At 43.6% G+C, this 26,757-nt stretch overlaps 2 protein-coding genes across 2 annotated transcripts; one reads left to right on the top strand and one right to left on the bottom strand.

The window, feature by feature from the left end:
* Positions 1-67: 67 nt before the first annotated feature.
* On the top strand, positions 68-11,324 carry TERF2IP (TERF2 interacting protein). The gene is made up of 3 exons (XM_008139682.3): positions 68-820; positions 7,840-7,985; positions 10,098-11,324. Exons 1-3 carry the CDS (start codon positions 151-153, stop codon positions 10,488-10,490), a joined length of 1,209 nt encoding a protein of 402 aa, XP_008137904.1. The 5' UTR covers positions 68-150; the 3' UTR covers positions 10,491-11,324.
* Positions 11,325-12,416: 1,092 nt separating this feature from the next.
* On the bottom strand, positions 12,417-25,592 carry DUXB (double homeobox B). Its single transcript, XM_054711115.1, has 5 exons — positions 25,568-25,592; positions 22,756-22,910; positions 19,031-19,158; positions 18,359-18,486; positions 12,417-13,057 (listed from the first exon to the last, which is right to left on the bottom strand). Exons 1-5 carry the CDS (start codon positions 25,590-25,592, stop codon positions 12,417-12,419), a joined length of 1,077 nt encoding a protein of 358 aa, XP_054567090.1.
* Between the last annotated feature and the right edge of the window lie 1,165 nt (positions 25,593-26,757).

The raw sequence follows: 26,757 nt of genomic DNA, 5'->3' as shown, positions 1-26,757 counted from the left end.
CCGCCTCTTCCGGAGAGAGGGGGCGGGTACTCCTTGCGCGCTGCCGCCGCGCAGGCGCAGCGAGGGGTTTCGCAGCCGCGCCGTCCGGAGCGGTACCTCAGGTCTGTCAGTTGCGCTCCGTGCCTGGTTCTTCTGGTCTTTGCGTCAGCTATGGCGGAGGCGATGGACGTGGGCAAAGACAACGGGCCCACGCATTCCTCGACTCTGTTCGTGAGGGAAGATGGCAGCTCCGTGTCCTTCTACGTGCGTCCCAGCCCGGCGAAACGCCGGCTCGCGACGCTCATCCTGCACGGCGGCGGCACCCTGTGCCGGGTGCAGGAGCCGGGGGCCGTGCTGCTGGCCCAGCCCGGGGAGGCAGCGGCCGAGGCCTCGGGCGACTTCATCTCCACGCAGTACATTCTAGACTGCGTGGAGCGCAACGAGAGGCTCGATTTGGAGGCCTATCGGCTGGGCCTGGCCCCGGCGGCCGACCCGGCGGCCGAGACGAAGAGCGGGGCTCCGGCCGACCGCGCCGCCGCGGAGCCCGAGGGGCCGCCGCTCACGGGGCGGCTCGCCTTCACCGACGCGGACGACGTGGCCATCCTAACCTACGTGAAGGAAAATGCCCGCTCGACCAGCTCCGTCACGGGCAACGCCTTGTGGAAAGCCATGGAGAAAAGCTCGCTCACTCAGCACTCGTGGCAGTCCCTGAAGGACCGCTACTTAAAGCACCTGCGGGGCCAGGAGCACAAGTACCTCTTGGGGGACGCTCCCGTGAGCCCGTCCTCCCAGAAACTCAAGCGGAAAGCGGAGGAAGACCCGGAGGCTGCAGATAGCGGGGGTGAGGCCTGGTGCTGCGGAGGTGTGGGTCCCTCAGCCTGTACTGGTGCTGGTGGGGGCGGGCCCTCCATCCCCGTTCCGTCGGGCGTCCTTTTTGGCGGCTTCGGTGTCATCGTCCGGCCCCTCCCCCCCTTGACATCCGGGTAAAATTACACCCCTTTTCTAATCTCTTCCATTTCCTTTTTCAATAATTAGGATATGGCCATGGTTTAATATTCAAAGGGTGTAAAAAAAAGTACTATATATAGAAAATTTTCTCTCTCTACTCACCAGTTAGCTATCCAGTTTTCTTCCCCAGAGGCAACGGGGGAACCAGCTTCGTGGGTAACTTTATCAGAGATATTTCAGAGTCGTCCTATTTTATTTTAATCATTTATTGAAGTATAGGCGACATACAATATTACGTTAGTTTCAGGTACACAGCATAGTGATTAGATATTTGTATACATTATGAAATGATCACCATAAATTTAGTCACCATACAAGGTTACTGACTATATACTGTGTGCTGCGGCACTGGTGTGCTGCAAGGATTTTCAAAAACGTGCAATACCTGACTAGTCAGAGATACTGACCTCTTTTCCCTTAGATTGTCAAATAATAAAATGACAACAGCCAACACAACAATAGCCCTCCAGTGTGAATGAATAAAAATTGTACCTTTTTTTTGTAAGATCGGCAAAAACATATATATTTTGGTGTGCCACAGAATTTTAGTAATTAGTTTATGTGTGCCATGAGATGAAGAAAGTTGAAAATCCCTGCCCTGTACATTACATCCTGTGACTTAAAACTGGAAATTTGTACCTCTTAGTCCCCCTTACCTATTTTGCCTGCCTCCCCCCCCCCCCCCCCCATTCCACTAACTTCTGGCAACCACCAGTTTAAAGACATATTTCTCCTGTGTTCAGGTAGATTCAGTATAAACCATTTTACAGGCAAGCCATAAGAAGGTTCTTGGCTATTGAAAGTTGCTTCCTGGTCTCATGGGTGAAGTGAACTAAAAAATATATATATTTTTATTGATTTCCGAGAGGAAGGAAGAGGGAGAGAGAGATAGAAACATCAATGATGAGAGAGAATCATTGATTGGCTGCCTCCTGCACGCTCCTCACTGGGGGTCGAGCCCACAACTCGGGGATGTGCCCTTGACTGGAATCGAACCTGGGATGCTTTAGTCTGCAGGTTCACGCTCTATCCATTAAGCCAAGAAGTGAGTTTTTAAGTCAGTTGAATTGAATGTTGAGATGCAGGCCTGGTTAGTGCTCAGTGCAAAGGCTTTAAGTCACTTCACTTTTTACATAATAATGGCTATTGGAACTTAGATTGACAAACCCATTTGTTTAAAGAAGCTTGTTTTCTCTCTACTTCCCTTCTCTTATGTGACATTTGAAGTCTGGGAAGGTAAAATCTATTTCTCCTTTTCGTATGCCTTGTAGAATTTTGTTTTTGGTAAAAGTGACATTTCAGATTTATTCATTCAACAGAGATTTGAGTGCCAGACACTGTTATCCTGCTGGGATGTAACAATAAGTAAAAGTCCCTGTGGTCATGGAGCTTAACATGCTAGCTGGGAAGTGGTAAGTGCTATAGAGAAAAATCAGGGTAAAGGTTGGGGAGGAGGTTGTTTTCTATAGGTTTATAGGGAAGGTCACAATGATGAGCTGATATTTGAGCAAAGACCAAAGGAAATGAGAGTAAGCCAGGTGGTTATTTGAGTAAATGTTCCAGATAGAAGGAATAAGTGCAAAGGCCCTGAGGTGGAAGTATTTTCTTGGAGCAACAAAGAAATCACTGTGGCTGGAATGGAGTAAATGAGAGGGAGCATTCTCAGAGAGGTCAGGGCTAGGTGTGTGGGTGAAGTATATCATTTAGGATGTTGCTTTTAAATCAGTGGTGTTGGGACTACTGGCAAGCCATTTTCGATTTGGGACAAAATTAGGCTGACTCACCCACTCAAAATACTATTTTGATAATCATATATATAAATGTAAAAATTAAAATCCTAAAGTGACTAAGAGAAAATGTGAATATACTTTTTAATATTAGCATGGTGATAATCCTAAAACCGAGAAGACCAAGGAAACATTTTCTAAATTTGATTACTTAAAATTAAAAGCTTTTACCCAACAGGTGTAGCTCAGTGATTGATCAACAACCCATGAACCAAGAGGTCCTGGTTCAATTCCTAGTCAGGGCATATGCTTGGGTTGCGGTCTTAATCCCCATAAGGGACATGCAGGAGATCATTGTTTCTCTTTCATCGATGTTTCTATCTATCTCTCTCCCTTCCTCTCTCTCAAATCAATAAAAACATACTTTAATTAAAAAAAAATAAAAACTTCTAATAATAAAGTTAGAGGGCAAACTGGAAAAATATTTCCAATACATTGCAACAGAGTTAGTTTCCTTACTGTCCAAAGAGCTTGCAAAAGCTAGTAACTAAAAAAGAAAAACTAGTAGAAAAATGAGCAAAGCAAATGGAACAAGAAGTTTCCAGAAAAGGAAATAAATGGCAATAAACAATGCAGGAATATTGTTATTAAATAAAAGTAAACTAGACTCTGAACAGAGGACCAAATGGAAACTATGAAATAATAAATGTGTGTATGTGTGTTTAAAGTAAACTAGAGCAAGGAAATGTCATATTTTATCTATCTATCTGGCAAAAATTAACAAAATGAGTAATATCCAAAGTTAGTGTGGTATATGCAAACAAGTACACTCCTACATCCTACCTAATAAAAGAATAATATGCAAATTGACCCTAACTCTGCTACACCCACAAGCCACGCCCACCAGCCAATCAGGAGCAAATATGCAAATAAACCCAACCAAGTTGGCTACAGCCACAGAGAGCAGGAGGGAGGCTTGGGTTTCCCCGTTAACAAAGGAAGCCAAGCTTTCTGCCTGCCGTTGCCGGCCTAAGCCTCCACTCAAGGCTACAAAGTTTCAATTATAGAAGGTAAACAAATCCAAACAGAAATGGCGACAGCCACTGAGCTGGAAAGAGCAGGAGGCAAGGGTTGCCCCCGGCAATGGAGGACGCAAAGCTTCTGCAGCCCTGGCCGGCCTAGACCTCCGCTCCAGGCTACAAAATTTCTATTATAGAAGATACACAAAGCCCAGAAGAAATGGCTGCCGGCCACAGAGCAAGCAGGAGGCTTGGCTCCACTCCAGGCTACAAAGTTTCAATTGTAGAAGATACATAAATCCCAGATACTAGGGCCTCTGCTTGGGTTGCCAGAGGGCGTGGCTGGCCTGCAAACCACCACAGGCCCCTCGCTCAGGCTGCCCCACACCCCAAGGGAACCCCCACCCTGATCCGGGATACCCTTCAGGGCAAACCAGCTGACCCCCATCCATGCACCAGGCCTCTATCCTATCTAATAAAAGAGTAATATGCATATTGACCATTACTCCAACACAAGATGGCTGCCCCCATGTGGTCAAAGATCCTGCCCCCATGTGGACACAAGATGGCTAGCAGGGGAGGGCAGTTGGGAGGGATTAGGCCTGCAAGGGAGGGCAGTTGGGGGCAATCAAGCCTGCAGGGGAGGGCAGTTAGGGGTAACCAGGCCAGCAGAGGAGGGAAGTTGGGGGTGACCGGGCCTGCAGGGAAGGGCAGTTGGGTGGGACCCAGGCCTGCAGGGGAGAGCAGTTGGGGGGTACCAGGCCTGTAGGGGAGGGCAGTTAGGGGTGACCAGGCCTAAAGGGGAGGGCAGTTAGAGGCAAACACGCTGGCAGGGGAGCAGTTAGGCATCAATCAGGCTGGCAGGGGAGTGGTTAGGGGGTGATCAGGCTGGCAGGCAAAAGCGGTTAGGGGCTATCAGGAAGGCAGGCAGGCGAGCAGTTGGGAGCCAGCAGTCCTGGATTGTGAGAGAGTAGTCGGACATCCCTCGAGGGGTCCCAGATTGGAGGGGTGCAGGCTGGCCTGAGGAACACCCCCCATCCCCCCATCCCCTGTGCACGAATTTTGTGCACCGGGCCTCTAGTTGTTAATAGAAGGAAATTGATACAATTTCTTTGAAAGGCATTGTTTAAATTGCTTGTTCCCTTAACCGAGGCAATATTGCTTCTAGGAATTTATCCTACAGATATACAGAATACAAAAGGGTCACATAGTGAAAAGTCTGCTTGCTATATACCCCTTCCCCTGGTTCCTCTCCCAGAGGCAACCATTACTATTGTCCTTGTTATGTGTACTTTTTGCTCATGATAATACTATATACTAGAAACCAGTTCTGCAGTGTTTTTTGTTTTTTTTTTTTGTTTTTTTTTTTTTAACTTAATAATGATAGACCTTGTAGTTTTTGTGTCTGCGTGTTGCTTCAACTCATTCTTTGTTTATTGATTGCATTGTATTCCATTTTGTGAATGAACCATAATTTGTTCATTTTATTTTAGAAAATTTCAAACATTTACAAAAGTAGAATAGTATAATGAACTATACTGCATGTATCCATTGCCCACCTTCATCTGATTATAGTTCATGGTCAATTTTTTTACATCTATTCCTTTCAATCCAGACTTTTGAGATTATTTATTTATTTATATCCTCACCTGAGTACATGCTTGGAGGAAGGGAGAAAGAGAGAAACATTAACCAGTTACCAATTGCCTTCTGTACACTCCCTGACTAGGGATCAAACAGCAACCCAGGTATGTGCCCTGACTGGGAATAGAACTGGCAACCCTTCAGTGCATGGGATGATGCTTAACCAACTGAGCCATTCCAGCCAAGCAGACTTTTGGTACTATTTTGAAGTAAATGCCAGGCATCATCCATTTTATTTATTTCAGCATTATCTCCAAAAGATAAGCCTTTTTAAAATTGCTATTTTAAAAATTTATGTGAAAGAAACTTGACTTATTTTTGTGTACAGTTTATGCATTTTAAAAAAATATATATTTTATTGATTTCAGAGAGGAAGGGACAGGGAGAGAGAAATAGAAACATCAATGGTGAGAGAGAACCATTGATCGGCTGCCTCCTGCACACTCCACACTGGGGATTGAGCCTGCATCCTGGGCATGTGCCCTGACTAGGAATCAAACCATGACCTCCTGGTTCATAGATTGACACTCAACCACTGAGCCATTCTGTCCAGGCAGTTTATGCATTTTTAACCCTTTGCACTCGCTTGCTTTTTTCTCGATTCCTGCTACCGATGCTAACCGTGTCGAGTCACACTCGACACCCGAGTGCAAAAGGTTAAAATTTATTTTTTTACTAGAGGCCTGGTGCACAAATTCGTGCACGGGTGGGGTACTGCCGGCCTGCCCTGATTGGGGCCGATTGGGGGCAGGGCCAGCCAGGGGGAGGGGCTGTGGACAAGGAGACTTACTTTTCACTATGTGACCCTTTTGTTTTCTGTCAAGGGGACAATTTGCATATTAGCTTTTTATTATATAGGATTGGGATAAAATGCACATTATATAAAACTTACCATTTAGCTCGTTTTAAGTGTTCAGTGGCATTAAGTACATCCATATCAGAACTTTTTGATATTCCAAAACTGAAACTCTGTATCCATTAAACACTTCCTATTTCTCTCTCCCCCCTGACAAACACTATTTTACTTTTTTGTCTCTGAATTTGATCTCTCTTATATAAATGGAGTCATACAATATTTGTCCTCTTGTGTCTGGCTTATTTCACTTAGAATAATGTCTTGTGTCAGAATTTCATTTATTTTTAAAGCTAAATAATATTCCACTGTATGTCTACACCACTTTTTGTTTATCTGTTTATCCATCAATGGGCATTTGGGTTGTTTCTGTCTCTTGGCTATTGTGAATAATGCTGCTATGGATATGGGTATAGTAAAATCTGTTTGAGACCCTGCTTTCCTTTTTGGGGGGCAAAGACCCAGAAGTGGGATTGCTCATGCATATGGTAATTTTATGTGTAATATTTGGGGAACTGTCATACCATTTTCCAGTTATGTGTTTTAACATGTATAGATTTGTATAACCACCACTAAAAATCAGGATATAGAACAGTTCCATCACAAAAAACTCCCTCATTTTGCCCTTTAGCAGTCTTTATTTGTTAAGTGGAAAAGAGAGCAAAGTAAAGTCCTTGGAGAACAAGGAATAAAAAGGAACCGAGAGGATGTTTAGGTTTAGGGGCCCTCCTTTGTGTAGATGGTATATGGTAGATTGTGGTATAGCCCCCAGATCTGCCTTCAGCAGCTGGGAGAGCTGCCTTGCCTAAAGTTCTGTCATCTTAGAGTTGCTGGTATCCAGTGACTGATCTATATACAGTTTTTTTTTAAACATTTTATTGATTTTTTTACAGAGAGGAAAGGAGAGGGATAGAGTTAGAAACATCGATGAGAGAGAAATATCAATCAGCTGCCTCTTGCTCACCCCCCACTGGGGATGTGCCTGCAACCAAAGTACATGCCCTTGACCAGAATCGAACCTGGGACCCTTGAGTCCACAGGCTGACACTCTATCCACCGAGCCAAACCGGTTAGGGCTCTATATACAGTTTTAAAGTTTTGGCTCCCTTGTCCCAACTGGGCCAACCGTGAAGGACCTTCTTGCTTCAGATGAGGCCTTGTTGGCACTCTTTCACAGCTCAACTTTTTTCTGCCCGTCCTGCTTTCTTCACTTCAATGTGGGTTTTCCCAGGCATGCTCTCTGATAAACACTTTATATAGTAACCTCCACCGCAGGATCTGCTTTCCAGAGAACCCAGTTTATTCCAGTTTTGTTAATTTGAAAAATCCATTAATAGAAGACAAAAAAATGCATTAAGCTTGAAGAGTATTTTTATTTTACATATCAGGACCTAGGAAAATTACCACCATTTGGATAGTATAATTTTTCAGAAGCAAGAGCAGAAATTATTGAATATGCGTCTTACGTTTTTCTTCTTCTGATAAAAAACAGATATCTTCTAATGGAAAAAAAAAGTACAGGCTCATTTTTGGTCCAGAGCTCACAGAGCATTTTTGTTTTCTGTAAAAGAGGCTCATTCTAATCTAGTGCTGTTCTTCTCTGTAATAGAACCACAGAATAAGAGAACTCCTGACTTGCCTGAAGAAGAGGAAGAGGAGGAAGAAGAAGAAATTGTAAAGGAAGAGATCAAGGAGAATGAAGAAGTAGTCAAAAAGATGCTTATAGAAGCCACCCGGGGGTTTGAGGAGGTTGTGGTATGTTAACTAGATTTTTTTCTGTTTCTGCCTTCTTCTCCTTTGAAATTGGTCATCCCATCTACCTTTTTTATATACCCAATGCCCAGAAAGGTAAGAGAGAAGTTCAAGGTGGAAGAGGGAAATGGAAAGTGCGACTGATCTAGGTTCCAGGCTTGTAGTTTTTGCTTTTTGACAAGGAAAGCTTGAGGGGGATAGGTAGAAAAGTTGGGGCGAATTCCTTTTAAACCGTATAAAACATCCTATTTTTAATACTTTGATCTCAGTATAAGTTTTTCAAAGTTAGCATTTTATAAAAATGTTTTTATGCTTCTCAGGAACATAAATATAATTTTAAAAAGAATTTAATTTCTTAACCAAGCAAGTTTAATTTTTATGTATTTAGACTTTTTTTTAAGGAAAATTTTAGCTCTTTCATATTCAGTCTCATTTCTAATACTCTGTTGAAATCCTATATTAAATCATCATTCTAGAGTAAGGCAGGAGCCATAAAATGAGAGTGATTGAAAAAAACCTCCAAATTGTATGTGCATATCTTCTCCAAGAAAAAGGATATTTTATTTATTTTTAATACATATTTTTATTGATTTCAGAGAGGAATGGAGAGGGAGAGAGAGATAAGAGACATCACTGATGAGAGAGAGTCACTGATTGGCTGTCTCCATGCTCCGCACTGGGGATTGAGCCTGCAATTTGGGCAATGTGTCATGACTGGGAATTGAACCGTGATCTGGTTCATAGGTCGAAGCTCAACCATTTAGCTAACGCGGTTGGGGAGAAAAGGGTCTTTTAAATTAATTTTTCTTATTAATACACAAAAAAGTGGTTAGGCTTCAGTCTAAATCAGGAAAATAATTTAAAGTTTCTGTAATTGGTGAGTGAAGGAATGCATAAGAATTGATAGAATTCGGGGGTTGTTGCCTTGTGTAATCTGAGTTTTGTTTTATTATTTGATATTACATAGGTTAACTTTCCATAAACTTCCAAATGCTCTCAACAACTCCCAAACAAGGCCTACATAGGTCTCTTCTCACATAACATACTTTATAATGTGGCTATAGTAATATAGTTTAGAGACCCTAATACAGCAATGTTTTGTGTGTGTGTTTATTTTGTTTTTATATTGATTTCAGAGAGGAAGGGAGGGGAGAGAGAGATAGAAACACCAATGATGAGAAAGAATCATCAATCGGCTGCCTCCTGCATCAACCACTGGTGGGTTGAGCCCACAACCTGGGTATGTGCCCTTGACCAGAATCGAACCTAGGACCCTTCAGTCTGCAGGCTGATGCTCTATCCACTAAGCAAAACCAGCTGGGCCTACAGCAATGTTTTTTGATTATGTGCAGCCATTGATATATAGTGGGGATGGATGTAATGATAAGCAAAACATACAATTTCTGTCCTTATAGAGCTTACAATTTGGGAATGAAGTCACACTTTTAACAAATAATGTAATGCTGCCCTAGTTGGTTTGGCTCAATGGATAGAGTGTTGGGCTGCAGACTGAAGGGTTCCAGGTTTGATTCCGGTCAAGGGCACATGCCTGTTTGCTGGCTGGATCCCCAGTATGGGCGTGCAGAAGGCAGCTGATCAATGATTCTCTCTCTCGCCCTCTCCCTTCCTCTCTGAAATCAATAAAAATATATATAAAAAAAAACCCAAAAAGAACAATATTCTTAAAAAAAAACAACCACAAAAAAAAACCCCAAATAATCTTCTCCCCCCCCCCCCAAATAATCTAATGCAAAAATATACACATAAATGTATGCATATACATATATTTTTTTTATATTCACTGGAGCTTCTAATGTTCTTTTGGGATACCATAGATAATTATACATATACATACACACAGAAGCATGTTTGCACACACACATGCCTCACATGCACACACGTTTTTTTTACCCTGTTATCACATATGTACATTCATACATACACACATCCAAGACAAATAAATCTAAGAAGGAACATGGCATATTAGTGGAACTGAAGGAAGTCCAGTGTGATTAGAGTGAAAAGGGCAAGGAGATGGTAATTGGGAGAGACCAGATATTGCAAGACTAAGTGTAACTGGGTAATTAGACTAGTTTTATTTATCACTTTCTCTAGGTGGAGGAAAGCCCTGATTTTGAAATACACATAACAATGTGTGATGATGATCCACCCACACCTGAAGAAGACTCAGAAACACAGCCTGATGAGGAAGAAGAAGGAAAAGTTTCTCCGCCAGAAGTGGGAGCTGCAATTAAGATCATTCGGCAGTTAATGGAAAAGTTTAACTTGGATCTGTCAACAGTTACACAGGCCTTCCTAAAAAATAGTGGTGAGGTGGAGGCTACCACCTCCTTTTTGGAGTCTGGTCAGAGGACTGATGGGTATCCCATTTGGTCCCGACAGGATGACTTAGATTTGCAAAAAGGTGATGAGGATGCCAGGGATACATTGGTCAAAAAATTTGGTGCTCAGAATGTAGCTCGGAGAATTGAATTCCGAAAGAAATAATTGACAGGACAATGAGAAAATAAAAGAGATGTGGCAGATGAAGTGGTATTTTTATGACCATTGAACTTCAGAGATTTTTATGTTGGAACTGACATGTCTTCTGACCAAATGCTGTGATTGCTCTGTGAGTCCAAGATTTTGTAGCCATGCAGGGTTGTGTAGGAGGATAAAAATAAAAGATATTGGATATATTTAGAGCTGTACCTGGCAGTATCAGTGTTTCTTGAAGGAAAATATAAACCAGAGAGAGGTTGGTCTACATAGTAATCTTTTTTTGGAATGGAACCTGTATCTTATTGTACAGGAGCTAGTAACCCAGTCAAAGGAAGAAAATTGGAAGACAGGTCTTTTCAGGCAGCATGAATAAAGAGCCTCCTATCTTTTGGCAGAAGCTCCTCTAGATTGTGATAGATTCTAAGTCAAGGATTTAGAAATATGGAAAGATTTCATTACAAGGCCTTGAACATGGATTACCCCAAACCCTTGCATCCCCCAGTGAGTTCTGATTTCTAAAATCATCCGACAGTTAATGGAAAAGTTTAACTTGATCTGTCAACTACTCTGAAAACCCCATGTTTCCTTTGCTGACTTAATATTTGGGGACCCTGCTCCTTGGCTGTTCTCTTCTTTGAGTCCTTGTCAGTCAAGCATCTAACGTGTTTCTTTACCTACCTAGTTTTGTTTAAAGAGTCAAGAATAGTCTTACTTGGTTACTAGTAAAAATGTGTTTCCATTTGTTTAGGATAGTTTTGTGCTAAGGTTGTGTTAGACTTAAAAATTAGTTAATTTCTTTGTTGTGTTGCTTTTGTTATTGAAAATAAATGGAACTTTGTATTTGAGTCTCCAATAAGTGATTGTATTCACAAAAACTTTTAGGTATAAAAACCATAAAGGAACTGACACTTTTGCTTATTATTTAGATAATCAATAAAGTACTTCCATTTTAGAACTATTACATCATTAGCAAAATGGATGGAGCAAAGAGATCTGTGTTAAGACTGTGAAAGATGGCAAAATAGGGTGAACTGCTGAGAGCCAAAGAGAAGAGAAGCCCATCTGAAACAATCAGGAACTATCAGGTGTGTAACAGGAGATGTGAGTATCCCACCCATATCCCCATGTCCCCAAGTCCCCACATGCCACCAACAGGAGTCCTGCAAGCACCTGCTTGAGGCTTTCTGTCTGCTTGAGTGCTGTGGAGTGGCTTTCAGCTTGTGGTGTGTGGAAATTAGAGGACATATACCCAACTTCCTTGCTGACCCAAAACATGACACAACTGAATACATATTTGAGAATTATTCCATGAGTAGTATAATTATTTCATGTGTTCTGGATACTGTGGACATGTTGATTACAGGGAAGAGGTCATATTTATCATTTAAAAGCTTTTTCTCAGAAGGATTCAGCAGATGTGTCCACTGCCTCATGTCCTGGTGCTTCTAGAGGCATTATGGTGCTTGGAAACAATCCTTTACTCAGTGAAATGAGTACAGAAGATAACCACTGCCCACAACACAGAGTAGAACTTTTATTTGGGTTTCCAAGTGGTTTCTCCTTCCCCTGCATTAGTCTCATCCTGAACAGGATGAGTTCATTGTTTATCATCCTTTAAATTGCATTGATTCTGCTTCCAAAGAAAGGAGGCCTGGACCAGGTTCTATGAGAATGTTGTCTTCCTCCTCCTGAAAGTGAGCCTTGCATTACGTGGAAAAGAGCCTGAAAATGTTGATTACCTCATACCTCGGTTGCAGGCTCAATCCCCGGCCCTGGTTGGGGCATGTATGGGAGGAAACCAATCGATGTGTCTCTCTCTGTCTCTCCCTCTCCCTTCCACCGTCTCTAAAAATCAATGGAAAAATATCCCTGGGTGAGGATTAACAAGAAAGTAAAATAAATAAAGGCTTGAGGTAAATATTGTTGGTGCAATTAGCCGAGGGAATGAGATGGGTCTCCAGCTGAGCTGTGTGTTGTGTGGCTCTGTGTTCCTTCCCTAGGGTCCCATTCTGCAATCAGAGCCTGGCACCTCTCATCGCACCATTGCACAATGTAAGAGATGTCCATCTGATCCAGATCCTGTGATTGGTGTTTTCTGTGGTCAGGATGAGGCTGAGAATAATCCTGCAACTGTAGTACTCCTGTGGCAGTCTGTTCTTTGTGATTCTGGCATTTTTCTTGGTTTTGGAGCCAGAAAGGATTGTGAGCACTGGAGAGGCCCCATCCTGGAGTCAGCGGTATTGGCAGGTAGTTTGTAAGTGTCCAAGTAGAAGGAGGCTTCTCTCCTCCCTGCCCAGCCTGCATGGGCTGCACCATGATGACACTTGGTCCTTGGTTCACAGAAGGGACAGAAGACACATGGGACAGGAGTAGAGCAGGTAGAGATGTTTGGTTATTGCTGAAAACATTGGAGGAAAGAAAAGGAGACCAGCATGGGAGCATGGTCAGGTTGATTTGGTGCTGCTGAACTATCAGATCTGGTGTCTCATTTGGGCCCTCTACCAAGAAATTCACAGGCTTACTTCTGCTCTGCCCTGGGTATGGAGATCTTTGGTTCTGAAACCACATGTATGCAAGGAAAAGGGGAGATATGGACATCATAAGTTAAGCAATTCTGGCACCATTTCTCATACTGTGTAAAGCAAAGGCAATATTAACATAGGCCCTAATATATATATATACACACACATACATACATACACACAGTATATACTTATATATACACACACACACATGCATGAAATATGTGTTCAGTATGTGTATGTGTGTGTATGCATATGCATGTGTATATACACAAACATACGCATAAATTAAGGTCATAGCACACTCAGCAACAGATGAATTGAAACAGGCTGAAAAGGCATATGCTCTAGAATCCTTCCTTTAATTACAACATTTTCTCACATTTTTGCTGCTGATTTTATTTTTTTATTTAAAAAATATTATTATTGATTTCAGAGAGAAAGGGAGAGGGAGAGAGAGATAGAAATACCAATGATGAGAGAGAAGCATTGACCAACTGTCTCCTGCACGCCCCACACTGGGGACCGAGCCTGCAACTTGGGCATGTGCCCTTGACTGGAACCGAACCTGGGACCCTTCAGTCCATAGGCCAACGCTCTATCAGCTGAGCCAAACTGGCCAAAGCAATTTTATTTTATTTTTTAAAACTAGTGGCCTGGTGCACGAAATTTGTGCATGGCGTGGGCGGGGGGGGGAGGCTATTCCTCAGCCTGGCCTGCACCCTCTCTAATCTGGGACCCCTCAAAGGATATCCTACTACCAGTTTACAGGGATCGGGCCTAAACCAGCAGTCAGACATCCCTCCCACAATCCGGGACTGTTGGCTCCAGCTGCTCACCTGCCTGCCTGCCTGCCTGATTGCCCCTAACCACTCTGCCTGCCGGCCTGCTCGCCCCCAACTGCCCCCCGTGCCAGCCTGCTCGCCCCCCAACTGCTCCCCTGCTGGTTTGCTCGCCCCCACCTTTCCTCCCCACTGGCCTACTCACCCCCAACTGCCCCCCTGATGGACTGCTCACTCCAAACTGCCCCCCCCCTGCCCCCCGCTGTCCTGATCACCTCCAACTGACCCCCACTGATGGCCTGCTTACCCCCAACTGGCCCGCTGGGGCAACCCAAGCCTCCTGCTTGCTCCAGCTCCGTGGCCGCTGCCATTTTTGTTGGGATATATTTATCTTATATAATTGAAACTTTGTAGCCTTGAGCAGAGGCCAGGGCCGGCCAGTGCGGGTGGGAAGCTTGGCTTCCTCCATCACTGGGGCAACCCAAGCCTCCTGCTTGCTCCAGCTCTGTGGCCGGCCGCCATCTTGGTTGGGTTAATTTGCATACTAGCTCCTGATTGGCTTGTGGGTGTGGCTTGTGGGTATAGCAGAGTGATGGTTAATTTGCATGTTTCTCTTTTATTAGTGTAGATGATTAAAAAGAGAGAAAACAAGATGGCGGCATAGGTAAACACCTGAACTTGCTGCCTCGCACAACCACTTCAAAACTACAACTAAAAGACAACAGACATCATCCAGAACCACAGGAAGGCTGGCTGAGTGGAAATTCTACAACTAGAAGGGAAGAGAAAAGCACACTGAGCCCTAGATGGTTTGGCTCCATGGATAGAGCCACGGCCTGTGGACTGAAGGGCCCCAGGTTCGATTCTGGTCAGGGCACATGCCCGGGTTGTGGGCTCAATCCCCAGTGGGGGGCATGCAGGAGGCAGCCAATCAGTGATTCTCATCATTGATGTTTCTATCTATCTCTCCCTCTTCCTTCCTCTCTGAAATCAAAATATATTTTTTAAAAAAAGCACACTGAGACTCAGAGGAGGTGCGGAAGTAAAATGTGGAGGTACGGAGGCGCACGGGCAGAAAGGGCTGGCAACTGAGGACACGGTTGTCTTTTTCAATCCGGAGGGAGACACAAGCTCCTGACTGCTCTGAACTCCAGTTCTGGGCGAGACTCTGGGGACCCAGACTCATACGGGGTGAAACTGAAATGTCTGGCATCAGGCCAGAACACGAGAGTGGCTTTTTCTCAGAGGTGCTTGCAGTGATTACCGTGGGACACTGAGACCCGGGGGCCTCTTAGGTCAGGGCTGAAGGCCAGCCATTGCTGTTTGCTCCTCCCTGTTGATTCCCCGAGACCCTGCCCCACCCAATTTACAACCCTGCCCCAGCTGTGCGCAAAGGCTTTTGCATATGAATGGCCTGGCCCTTTGCAATCTAAAGTTACCTAACAAACTGCAGCTGGGTCAGAGAACCTCAGAGCTTCCAAAAAAAGGCCCAAGGCTCCACAGCAGCTTGCATTGCTTCATAGCTGGGCCTCATCTGGGCACCTCCAAACCCCAAACAAAGAAGAGGAATCTGCAGATTTCTCTGTAGCTCCTGCTGGGTGGCCTCAGGCAGAGGCTAAATTAGCACCTCCTTGGAGATCCAAGAGCCAGTGTACCCAGAGGTCAGAGTGTAACCATCTAGATTACAAATCAGATCCATAAGGGACACACTCAGGAGGCAGATTCAGTGAGCACCAGAGCTCCACTGAAGAAAGTCTTGTCTCATAAGGGTGTCCCCAGCACAGAAGTTCTATTGTAGACACAGCTGATCCTCACAGCCAATTGGCCTGGAGGTCAATTCCTCCCAGTGATACCAACAACAATCAAGGCTTAACTACAACAAGACTGTGCACACAGCCCACAAAGGGGTGCACCCTCTCAGTTAATTGGGGAGGCTGAGCCACTGGGCCCTATAGAACACCTAGCACACAAAGCCACTCTATCAACACAGGGAAGCAGCCAAAATGTGGAGACAAAGAAACACGTCACACAGAAATGGAGGAAAGCAAACGACTGGATATAGAGTTCAAAACCACAGTTATAAGGTTTTTCAAGATTTTCTAGAAACCGCCAATAAATTTAGTGAGTCCCTTGAGGATATGAAAAAAGGACCAACTAGTAATTAAGCGTACACTGACTGAAATAAAGAATAATATACAGAGATCCAACAGCAGACTAGAGGGTTGCAAGAATCAAGTCAAAGATTTGAAATACAAAGAAGCAAAAAACACCCAACCGGAAAAGCAAAAAGCAAAAAGAATTAAAAAATATGAAGATAGTGCCGTGGTTGGCAAACTGTGGCTCGCGAGCCACATGTGGCTCTTTGGCCCCTTGAGTGTGGCTCTTCCACAAAATACCACAGCCTGGGTGAGTCTATTTTGAAGAAGTGGCGTTAGAAGAAGTTTAAATTTAAACAATTTGGCTCTCAAAAGAAATTTCAATCGTTGTACTGTTGATATTTGTCTCTGTTGACTAATGAGTTTTCCGACCACTGAAATAGTGTAAGAAGCCTCTGGACAACTTCAAGCATACCAACATCTGAATTATGGGGGTGCCAGAAGAAGAGAGAGCAAGATATTGAAAACCTATTTGAAGAAATAATGACAGAAAACTTCCCCTATCTGGTGAAAGAAATAGACTTACAAGTCCAGGAAGTGCAGAGAACCCCAAACAAAAGGAATCCAAAGAGGATCACACCAAGACACATCATAATTAAAATGCCAAGAACAAAATACAAAGAGAGAATATTAAAAGCAGCAAGAGAAAAACAGTTAGTTACCTACAAGGGAGCACCCATACGAATGTCAGCTTATTTCTCAACAGAAACTATGCAGGCCAGAAGGGAGTGGCAAGAAATATTCAAAGTGATGAATAGCAAGAACCTACAACCAAGATTACTCTACCCAGCAAAGCTATCATTCAGAATTGAAGGGCAGATAAAGAGCTTCACAGATAAGAAAAAGCTAAAGGAGTTCATCACTGCCAAATCAGTATTATATGAAATGCTGAAGAGTATTCTTTAAGAAGAGGAAGAAGAAAAAGGTAAAGATAAAAATTATGAACAACAAATACATACCTATCAATAAGTGAATCTAAAAAGTGAATAAAAAATCTGATGAACAGAATAAACTGATGAATATAATAGAATCAGGGGCATAGAAAGGGAGTGGACTGACAGTTCTCGGGGGGAAGGGTTGGGGGGTGCGGGAAGAGATGGACAAAAATTGTACACCTATGGATGAGGACAGTAGGGCGGGGGTAAGGGCATGGGGTGGGGTGGGAACTGGGTGGAGGGGAGCTATGGGGGGAAAAAAGAGGAACAACTGTAATAATCTGAACAATAAAGGTTTATTTTAAAAAATAAAAATAATAGCCAAGACCGGTTTGGCTCAGTGGATAGAGCGTTGGTCTGCGGACTGAAAGGTCCCAGGTTCCATTCCGGTCAAGGGCATGTACATTGGTTGCGGGCACATCCCCAGTGGGGGATGTGCAGGAGGCAGCTGGTCGATGTTTCTCTCTCATAGATGTTTCTAGCTTTCTATACGTCTCCCTTCCTCTCTGTAAAAAATCAATAAAATATATTTAAAAAATAAAAATAATAAAAGACAATAGTGATATACAGTCACATAAAAATGATTAAAATATTTTTATTGGTTCCAGACAGGAAGGGAGAGAAACATCCTATCTAATAAAGAGGGAATATGTTAATTGTCCCTCATGCTGTAGCAAAGATGGCAGTGCCCACAGCCAATAAGGAGGGAATATGCTAATTAACTGCCTTGCCCTCAAAGATGGTGGTGCCCAGTCCCCTCAGCAACACAGGGACGGCAGGCGCGGCACAGCCAGGCCTGCCCCCAGGCGGGTCCAGCCGTTCTGCACACCCACCTCCGGAGTCCCCCAGTTCTCTCAGCCTCCCAGCCACCCAGGGCTGGCCCGAGGCACAGGTAAGCCTCAGATGGTGGCTTCCCAGCCACCCAGGGCCGGCCTGAGGCATAGGTAACCAGGGCCGGCCAAGGCTTGCGCTGACAGCAGTGGCAGCAGCAGAGGTGTGAAGGGGCATCGCCTTCCCCTGATCGCCAGGTTGCCTTCCACCCCTGAGGGCTCCCAGACTGTGAGAAGGGACAGGCCGGGCTGAGGGATGGCCCCTCCAGTGCATGAATTTTCAATGATAAAAGAGAATCATTGATCAGCTGCCTCCTACACGCCCCACACTGGAGATTGAGCCTGCAACCCGGGCATGTGCCCTGACTGGGAATTGAATTTTGACCTTTTGGCACAGCCTCCCCAAAGCAAAAAACACCCAGCCACATCAGCTGGGTTGCTGGTGATTTTAAATGGACACACTACTGACAATATGATGCAAAAATTCTTCCTTTTGTAGGAATCTAACTTACAATGGCAGGTTTTTACCATCCATTATCTTTGTCCCTTGATGACTGATAACTCAAGATAGGGCAAACCTTTTCCAGCAATCTTTGAGGGGCAATATCATAGGAGGTATTTGGTGCCACAGACATAGAACTTACTTGAATTCTTGATCCCTGAAGGCCCGTTTGTTCAGCCAATATTTTCCTGGTTGCAGTATTAGGTAATCGGTTCCTGTCAAAGGCTTGAACTAGGATGTTTGATTGAGAGCTTGTGATGGATGTCTGGCCTTTTCTGGTAGCTTCTAGGATAGTTTTTAAAAAAATATATATATTTTATTGATTTTTTTTTTTTACAGAGAGGAAGGGAGAGGGATAGAGAGTTAGAAACATCAATGAGAGAGAAACATTGATCAGCTACCTCCTGCACACTCCCCACTTGGGGATGTGCCCGCAACCAAGGTACATGCCCTTGACTGGAATCGAACCTGGGACCCTTCAGTCCGCAGGCTGACGCTCTATCCACTGAGCCAAACCGGTCAGGTCTCTAGGACAGTTTTCACATTTGATCTGGAAACTCAAGTCTGAGAAGACCATAACTTACTCTCTCTGAACCCCCTGAGGTGACATCAGGCTTAGAGGAGCAGAGCCAAAGGCCCAGAGATTTTCTTGCTGAGAACTTGCCTGTCCCAGCCAACTGGCAGACCATGCTTATATTTCTGACTCTAGGGTTCCTAGAACAAGCCGTAACTAGGTCCTAAGATAAGGCGTTTTGTGGAGAATTTGAACACAACATGCAGAATCATTTTTGCTCTCAATGGTACCCACTGAAGAAATGCCTTTGGATCTGTGGATTCTTACCTTGAGTCCAAGGCTGATGCTGGTGCTGCTCCTGGGTGTGGTCTTTTCCTGAGGACGGTTCAGTTCCCAATGTTCTCAGTTTTGTTCTGTGGTTTTTAAACCAAGTCTAAGTAGGAAAAGACATGATATTCATGTAACCCAATCTATGTCACTGCAAATATCAATGCAGTTAAATAAAACTTATTTGATCAACTGCTATTGGGATAATAACCATCAGAAAAAGGTGATGTTTTCTCCTAGGAATGATGTAACTATTAGCATACAATTCAGGCAGCACACAATCTCTACTCAAATTAACATTTCCTTTATGGTCATCTTCATAGTATCCAAAGTAGATCTCCCTGATTTAAAAGACACTGTTAGTTTTCTCAAAGGAGATCAGTATTTCTCTCCACCGATCTCTTGCTCTTAGAGCAGGTCTTCAATGTTTAAATGTCTTCTTGGCCCCCATCATCTCTTCATAAGAAATACTCAATACATATGGATGTGATCTTAGAAAATAATTTAACTGGGGAATAGAATTAGCTACAGTTAAGAGTTAGACTAACACGTGTTCACACTTCCTCTCACTTATTTTATCCCACACTCAGCAATAGGTACGGAGACTCCTAGAGACCTTGTACAACTCACTGTGAAACTACGGTCACTAACATAAAAAGTGACCTCTTGCCCAGCTGGTGTGGCTCTGTGGTTGAGCACCAACCCATGAACCAAGAAGTCACTCGTCAGGGCACATGCCCAGGTTGCAGGCTCAATCCCCAATAAAGGAAGTGCAGGGGGCAAATAATTGGTGATGTTTCTATCTACCCTTCTCCCTTTCTCTCTTTCTAAAATCAATAAAAAATTTTTTTTAAAAAGGTGAACTCTTTGCTCATTTATTCATTACTGGAGTCAAAATTGCAATGTACTTTCTAATTATTGCTGAATGTTTTACTTTTATAATTAGACTAGAGGCCTGGTGCATGGATTTGTGCACCAGTGGGGGTCCCTCAACCTGGTCTGTGGGGATCAGGCTGAAACTGGCTCCCTGACATCCTCTGAGGGGTCCCGGATTGTGAGAGGATGCAGACTAGGCCAAGGGACCCCAGCAGCAAGCTAACCTACCGGTTAGAGCATCTGCCCCCTGGTGGTCAGTAAGCATCATAGTGACTGGTCAAACAGTTGAATGGTTGGACACTTAGCATATTAGGCTTTTATATATATAGATTATCCTATCTAATAAAAGAGTAATATGCAAATTGATCGTCACTCCAACACACAAGATGGCCACCCCATGTGGTCAAAGATGGCTGCCCCCATGTGAACACAAGATGGCTGCCACAAGATGGCCAGCAGGGGAGGGCAGTTGGGGGTGATCAGGCCTGCAGGGGAGGGCAGTTAGGGGTGACCAGGCCTGCAGGGGAGGGCAGTTGGGGGTGACGAGGCCTGCAGGGGAGGACAGTTAGGGGCGGCCAGACTGGCAGGGGAGAGCAATTAGGGGCAATCGGGCAGGCAGGGGAGCAGTTAGGCGTCGATCAGGCTGGCAGGGGAGTGATAAGGATGGCAGGCAGAAGCAGTTAGGGGCAATCAGGCAGGCAGGCAGGCAGGAGAGCGGTTGGGAGCCAGTAGTCCTGGATGGTGAGAGGAATGTGGGATTGGGCCTAAATGGGCAGTCGGACATCCCTCAAGAGGTCCCTGATTGGAGAGGGTGTAGGGTGTAGGCTGGGCTGAGGGACATGCCCCCCACTCCCCCCCCCATGCATGAATTTCATGCACCGGGCCTCTAGTTTATAATAAGAGTTAGACTATTAATGACAACCAATAGCCCAGGAACCACTCTTATAACCCAGGCATTATGCTAAAAGGTTATATCTGTTCTCTAAATTAATTACTAAAAATATTTTTAAATACATTTTAAGCACAGGTGGAACCTGAAAACTAATGAATAAATCAGTGAACACTATAGCAGAGCCAACCTCATTCTACATGGTTTTCTGGACTTGCCATCTTCCACATCAGTTCAAATGGGCTCAATATCTCTCATTTAGCTATGATCACCAGATTTTGCCATAGGATGAGATTTGAGTAAACTGTCTCCCACACCCAGAACAAATGCATGAAGAGTAAAATTTCTTTTTCCCAGCATCTCATCAGACTGAGAACCTTATAACCAAATCTGAACTCATTATTTTCCTCTAAAAGCACCTTTCAATCGTCTTCATTGTTTTAAATACTGTTTCAGCTGGCATAATTGTATTGTTTACAGCTATCTTCTTGCTGACTGAAGAAATCCAACTTATTTTCAGTTTTACATCAGTAGTTTTATTCAAAATAACACAATATGCAATTTTACTTCATACACTCCTGTTTATGAATCACATTTAAGATACCAATTTAGCCCTCGCTGGTTTAGCTCAGTGGATAGAGCATCAGCCTACAGACTGAAGGATCCTGGGTTCAATTCCAGTCAAGGGCACATGCCTGGGTTGTGGTCTCTACCTGCTGTGGGGGTAATGCAGGAGGCAGCCAATTGATGATTCTCTCTTGTCATTGATGTTTCTATCTCTCCCTCTCCCTTGCTCTCTGAAATCAATAAAAAAAAAGTTAAAAAAACTTAAAAAACATATATTAATTTATAAAAAAAACCCTGGGCCCTAACCAGTTTGGCTCAGTGGATAGAGCGCAGGCCTGCGGACTGAAGGGTCCCAGGTTTGATTCTGGTCAAGGGCATGTACCTTGGTTGCGGGCACATCCCCAAGTGGGGAGTGTGCAGGAGGCAGCTGATCGATGATTCTCTCTCATTGATGTTTCTAACTCTCTATCCCTCTCCCTTCCTCTCTGTAAAAGTCAATAAAATATATTAAAAACAAAACAAAACCTGGTCTGAAAATTGGGAGTTAAATAAGTTCATGTCCCAGTTTCCTAATTATATAATAACTAGAGGCCTGGTGCATGAAAATTCATGCACTGGAGGGGGCGTCCCTCAGCCTGGCCTGCCCCCTCTCACAGTCTGAGAGCCCTCAGAGGTGGGAGGTAACCTAGCGATCAGGGGAAGTGATGCCCATCACACCTCTGCTGCTGCCAATGCTGGCAGCGCAAGCCTTGGCCGGCCCTGGTTACCTGAGCCTCGGCCGGCCCTGGGCGGCTGGGCAGCTGCCATCTGAGGCTTGCCTGCACCTCGGGTTGGCCCTGGGTGGCTGGAGGACTCAGGGACTGGGGGACTCCAGAGGCAGGTGCACGGCAAAGGAGACTGGGCTCTACAATCTTGTAGCTCTGGGTGCTGCCATCTTTGAGGGTGGGGCAGTCAATTAGCACATTCCCTCCTTATTGGCTGTGGGTGCCACCATCTTTGCAATGGTGTGAGGGTCAATTAGCATATTCCCTCTTTATTAGATAGGATAATTATTCTGGATAAATATTCCAATATTTAATACCATATCATTATCATAGTGATCTAATTTATTATATTTGCTAACATTGATTTTAAGTCTCTCCTATGAGAGAGCCTACATTAATATATTCTTCTTCCGTCAGTGAATTGTTTCCCCCACTGGTAAAAGATATAAACAGAGTTCTTGTCCCTTTTATTTTGTTTTTAAAGTTATAATAACAGGAAAAACCTGGGAAGCATACTAGACATAAGAGAATTGCCTGACAGTGCTGAGCCCACCTTTTCTCTTCACCTTGACTCTGACAGATAATGAAATAGAAAGGTAGTGCTTACCAGAATCTTTTTTTCCGGAACGCCAATCTCCCTGGCCAACTGTTCCTTAGTAGCTCTATCAAGGTAGGGGTTTTGTTTAAACTGTTTTAGAAGGATATCCTTTTGACTCTGGTTGAAAATAACCTTGCCTTGCCAGGTTCTTTTCTGTAGTTTGCCTGATGAAGAGAAAATGGGGAGAGGAATATGAAGGATGTGCTTATGGATTAAAAACTGTGTGAGCATATGTCTATGTTTATTTCAGGTTGAAAGCTTGTAGGTCCAATGATTACAGTGGAACCCCTGTTCTGGAACTTACTTCATTCTGGAAGGCTATTCGAGAAGCAATTTGTTCGAAAATGGAATCATTCTTTCTCTTTAGAAATCATGTAAGTTGAATTAATTCATTCTAGATCCCTAAATGATTCCCTGTGTAACCTTTCTTATATACAGTACGTCTAATATCCTGTTTAACCTATAAACAAATACTTCTTTTCTTAAATTTATTAAGCCACCCTACTAGTCTTAAATCACTTTCAGCACTCGTTCCAGGGGTACAGCATCTTCCCTTTTTCACATACCATTGCCTCAGAAATGCTGTCATCAACAAACTGCTTTTCATTTATCCAAAACAACAGTTTTTCTACTTCTTCATTTGTCTGTCATCTTTGTTTTGTTGAGCACTTTCACACCCTTAGTAGCATCTTGATGGCCTCTTTATGTTTTAAAATTGTGCTAACGATCCATTTCACCAGCAAGGATAGCAAAACAAAACACCTAAGAAGATGTTCACAACACAATTTCCTGAGATTTAAACAACTGAAGGGTTAGGGGTAAACTGACTTGTATTCTCTCCTTTGTTTGGACCTAGGAGATGCTTTTTGTCATGCTGATGTGTCAACGGGAAAGGGCTGTCAGATTTAGAACTGAAGTTTTGTTAGGAAGTGGAGACATTTTTTCCGTGAACAACTTGGTGGAGAACCGAATTGTTCGAGATGGGAGACTACTTTCAAGAGCTAAGGTTTGACTGTATTCTCTATTTTTTTCTTTAGGAATACATTTATAGTCATGCTAAATTGAAGATATATAGGTTGAATATATATATATATATATATATATATACACACAGTAGTAAAAGATGACAGCCTATGGTCTGAGTTACCAAAGGAAGAAGTTACTGAAAATCCACAAGATTACATTGCAAAGAGAATAGCAAGCCATAAGGAGCCAGGAAAACTAATGGAAATAAATGACACAAGTAGCACACGAAAAAACCTAATAGAATTAATAAAATATACAAAAACTGTTATTTTGCGATAAAAATAAATTTTAGAAAAATTACATATAAAATATTTAGGTATTCCACATATGTTTTTCTTCATTTAAAGTGCCAACTTTGCCCTAGCCGGTTTGGCTCAGTGGATAGAGTCTTGGCCTGTAGCCTGAAGGATTCAGGTCAAGGGCCCATGCCTGGGCTGCAGGCTCAATCCCCAGTAGGGGGCGTGCAGGAGGTGCTGATCAATGATTCTCATCTGATATTTCTATCTCTCCCTCTCCCTTCCTGTCTGAAATCAATAAAAATATATTAAAAAATAAAAGAAAACATAAAGTGCCAACTTTGCCCCGGCCAGTGTTTCTAAGGGGTTAGAGCGTTGGTCCACACACTGAAGGGTCTCAGGCTCAATTCCCGGTCAAGAGCACGTATCTGGGCTGCAGGTTTGATCCCCAGCCTCCATGGGGGCATGCTTGGGAGGCAACCAGTCGATGTGTTTCTCTCACATTGATGTCTCTCTCTCTTTCCCTCCCTCCCTCCCTCCCTCCCTCCCTCCCTCCCTCCCTCCCTCCCATACTCTCTGAAGAGCAATGGAAAAAATATCCTCTGATGAGGATTAACAAAAAATAAAGTGCCAACTTTAAAACTTTTGACAATCCACAGATGTGACTCATGGCTGTCTCTTACTATGTATGTTGCCCAGGAGGCTTTTCCTGTCGTATAACATCTTAAAGGGACAGCAAAGGGGCCCAGGTTGCCTGTCACTACCTGAGCCAATTAAGTATGGGATTGAATCACATATGAGTGTTTATTCCAATAATGCCAACAGTATGGGAGAGCGGCAGGTCACTCATGAAAATCTGCTTTACCCGCCTCCCCCCATAAGCCAGCTGCTTATATTGGGTAAAAGGACAAAGATTACATGGGAAAGTAGGCAAGAGGAATAAGCACGGGTAAAATGATTACAGATTAGAGGCAATTCGGGCTGGGGGGGGGGGTTGTGTTGTTTTGGCAACAAGATAGTTAATCTATCCATGATGATAGGCAGTTCTTGAAAAAGAAGAATGGACAGCATTCCCAGGTTAACTCCCATGTCCTGGGGAGTACAACTCTCAGCCAGGTTAGAATGTGATTTCTCATCCAGCCAGGTCAGAGGTTGAGCATTGACTTATGAACCAGGAGATCATGGTTCGATTCTCCATCAGGGAACAAGCCTGTGTTTCAGGCTCCATCCCTAGCAGAGGGCGTGCAAGAGGCAGCCGATCAATGATTCTTTCTCATCATTGAAGTTTCTAGCTCTCTCCCTCTCCATTCCTTTCTGAAATCAATAAAAATATATTAAAAAGAAAGAAAAATGTGCTTTCTCTAACCAGGACAGAACAATCATGGTTAACAGAGCATGATTCACATTTCTGCCCCTAACACAAGGTACCAACCGAAAACACCCGACTCCAACAATCTATTTCTCTAATCATGACTGAGTTTAACCTTAATAAGCTCTGGGAAGTACACAAAGCATGTGGCATTATCGAAGAAGAGAGCAAAAAGCAGATGGCAACTTACCACTTGCAGTGCTGGTCAAACCCATCTTGGGAAGAAGTATCCGGATTCCAAAGAGAGGAGAGGGGAACTGAGCAGCTCTGCAGGAACCAGGGTTTATCAATGCCCAGCGTGACCCACCCTTTTCTTTCCTACTTAATCCCTTAATTAACCATTTAACACAGTTAGAAAGAAATTTGAAGCACTCTAATTAAGAGGCAGTACAGATTCTACCAGGCAATTTTACATCTATCATATTTTCCCAAGATATGATTTAGAATCTATATGACTTAGAATCTATGCTCTCTAGTTGTACATGTATACTTATATACACATTTTTTTCTCTATAATGTTTTAGAACTTTTGTTTCTTAATTTATTTTTGCTTGACAATATTATTTTATAATATATAAATATCCTGACTTCTCTTTGTATTTTTCCTGTTTTCTCAGCTCTTACTGACACATTTCTTTCCATCGTTGGGCGTATGGGCTTACGTGTCTTCTTGGCTAGTCTATACTTGCACAGTTATTAAGAAAACTCACTAGCCGAAACCAGTTTGGCTCAGTGGATAGAGCGTCAGTCTGTGGACTGAAAGGTCCCAGGTTCGATTCCGGTCAAGGGCATGTACATTGGTTGCGGGCACATCCCCGGTGGGGAGTGTGCAGGAGGCAGCTGGTCGATGTTTCTCTCTCATCGATGTTTCTAGCTCTCTGTCCCTCTTTCTCTCCCTTCCTCTCTGTAAAAAATCAATAAAATATATATTAAAAAAAAAAGAAAATTCACTAATCTAGGTGTTGCTGTAAAGATATTTTGGGGTTCATTGGATTACAGAAACAGTTGGATTTGCATAGAGGAGGTGATTCTCAATAATCTGGGTGATGCAATCATTGAGAGTCTTAGGAGCAAAGCTTCTTCATTCCCCAAGGAAAAGAAATCACACTCTTTACAGCAGATTTCTTTCCTGCCAGAGTGTCAGCCTGCCCTTCCAGTGGCCTGCCCAAGAAATCTCATTCTGACCTATCCAGGCCCCACAAGTGTATAAGTCAATTCCCTATAATAAATGAGGCATATCATTAGCATATTACGCTTTGATTGGTTGAACGGCCGACAGGACAACCCAGAACCTGGGTCAAGAAGTGGCTGTTACCAATTGAGGTTACTGGTTGGGACCTCAGTTCTCGTTGACACAGAAAAGATTTCAAGGTCAACGAA

Source organism: Eptesicus fuscus, chromosome 21 (assembly GCF_027574615.1).
Source record: "Eptesicus fuscus isolate TK198812 chromosome 21, DD_ASM_mEF_20220401, whole genome shotgun sequence".
NCBI classification, from domain to species: domain Eukaryota; kingdom Metazoa; phylum Chordata; class Mammalia; order Chiroptera; family Vespertilionidae; genus Eptesicus; species Eptesicus fuscus.
The sequence above is the reverse complement of the archived record's forward strand: the minus strand, read 5'-3'. Positions and strand labels throughout refer to the sequence as shown.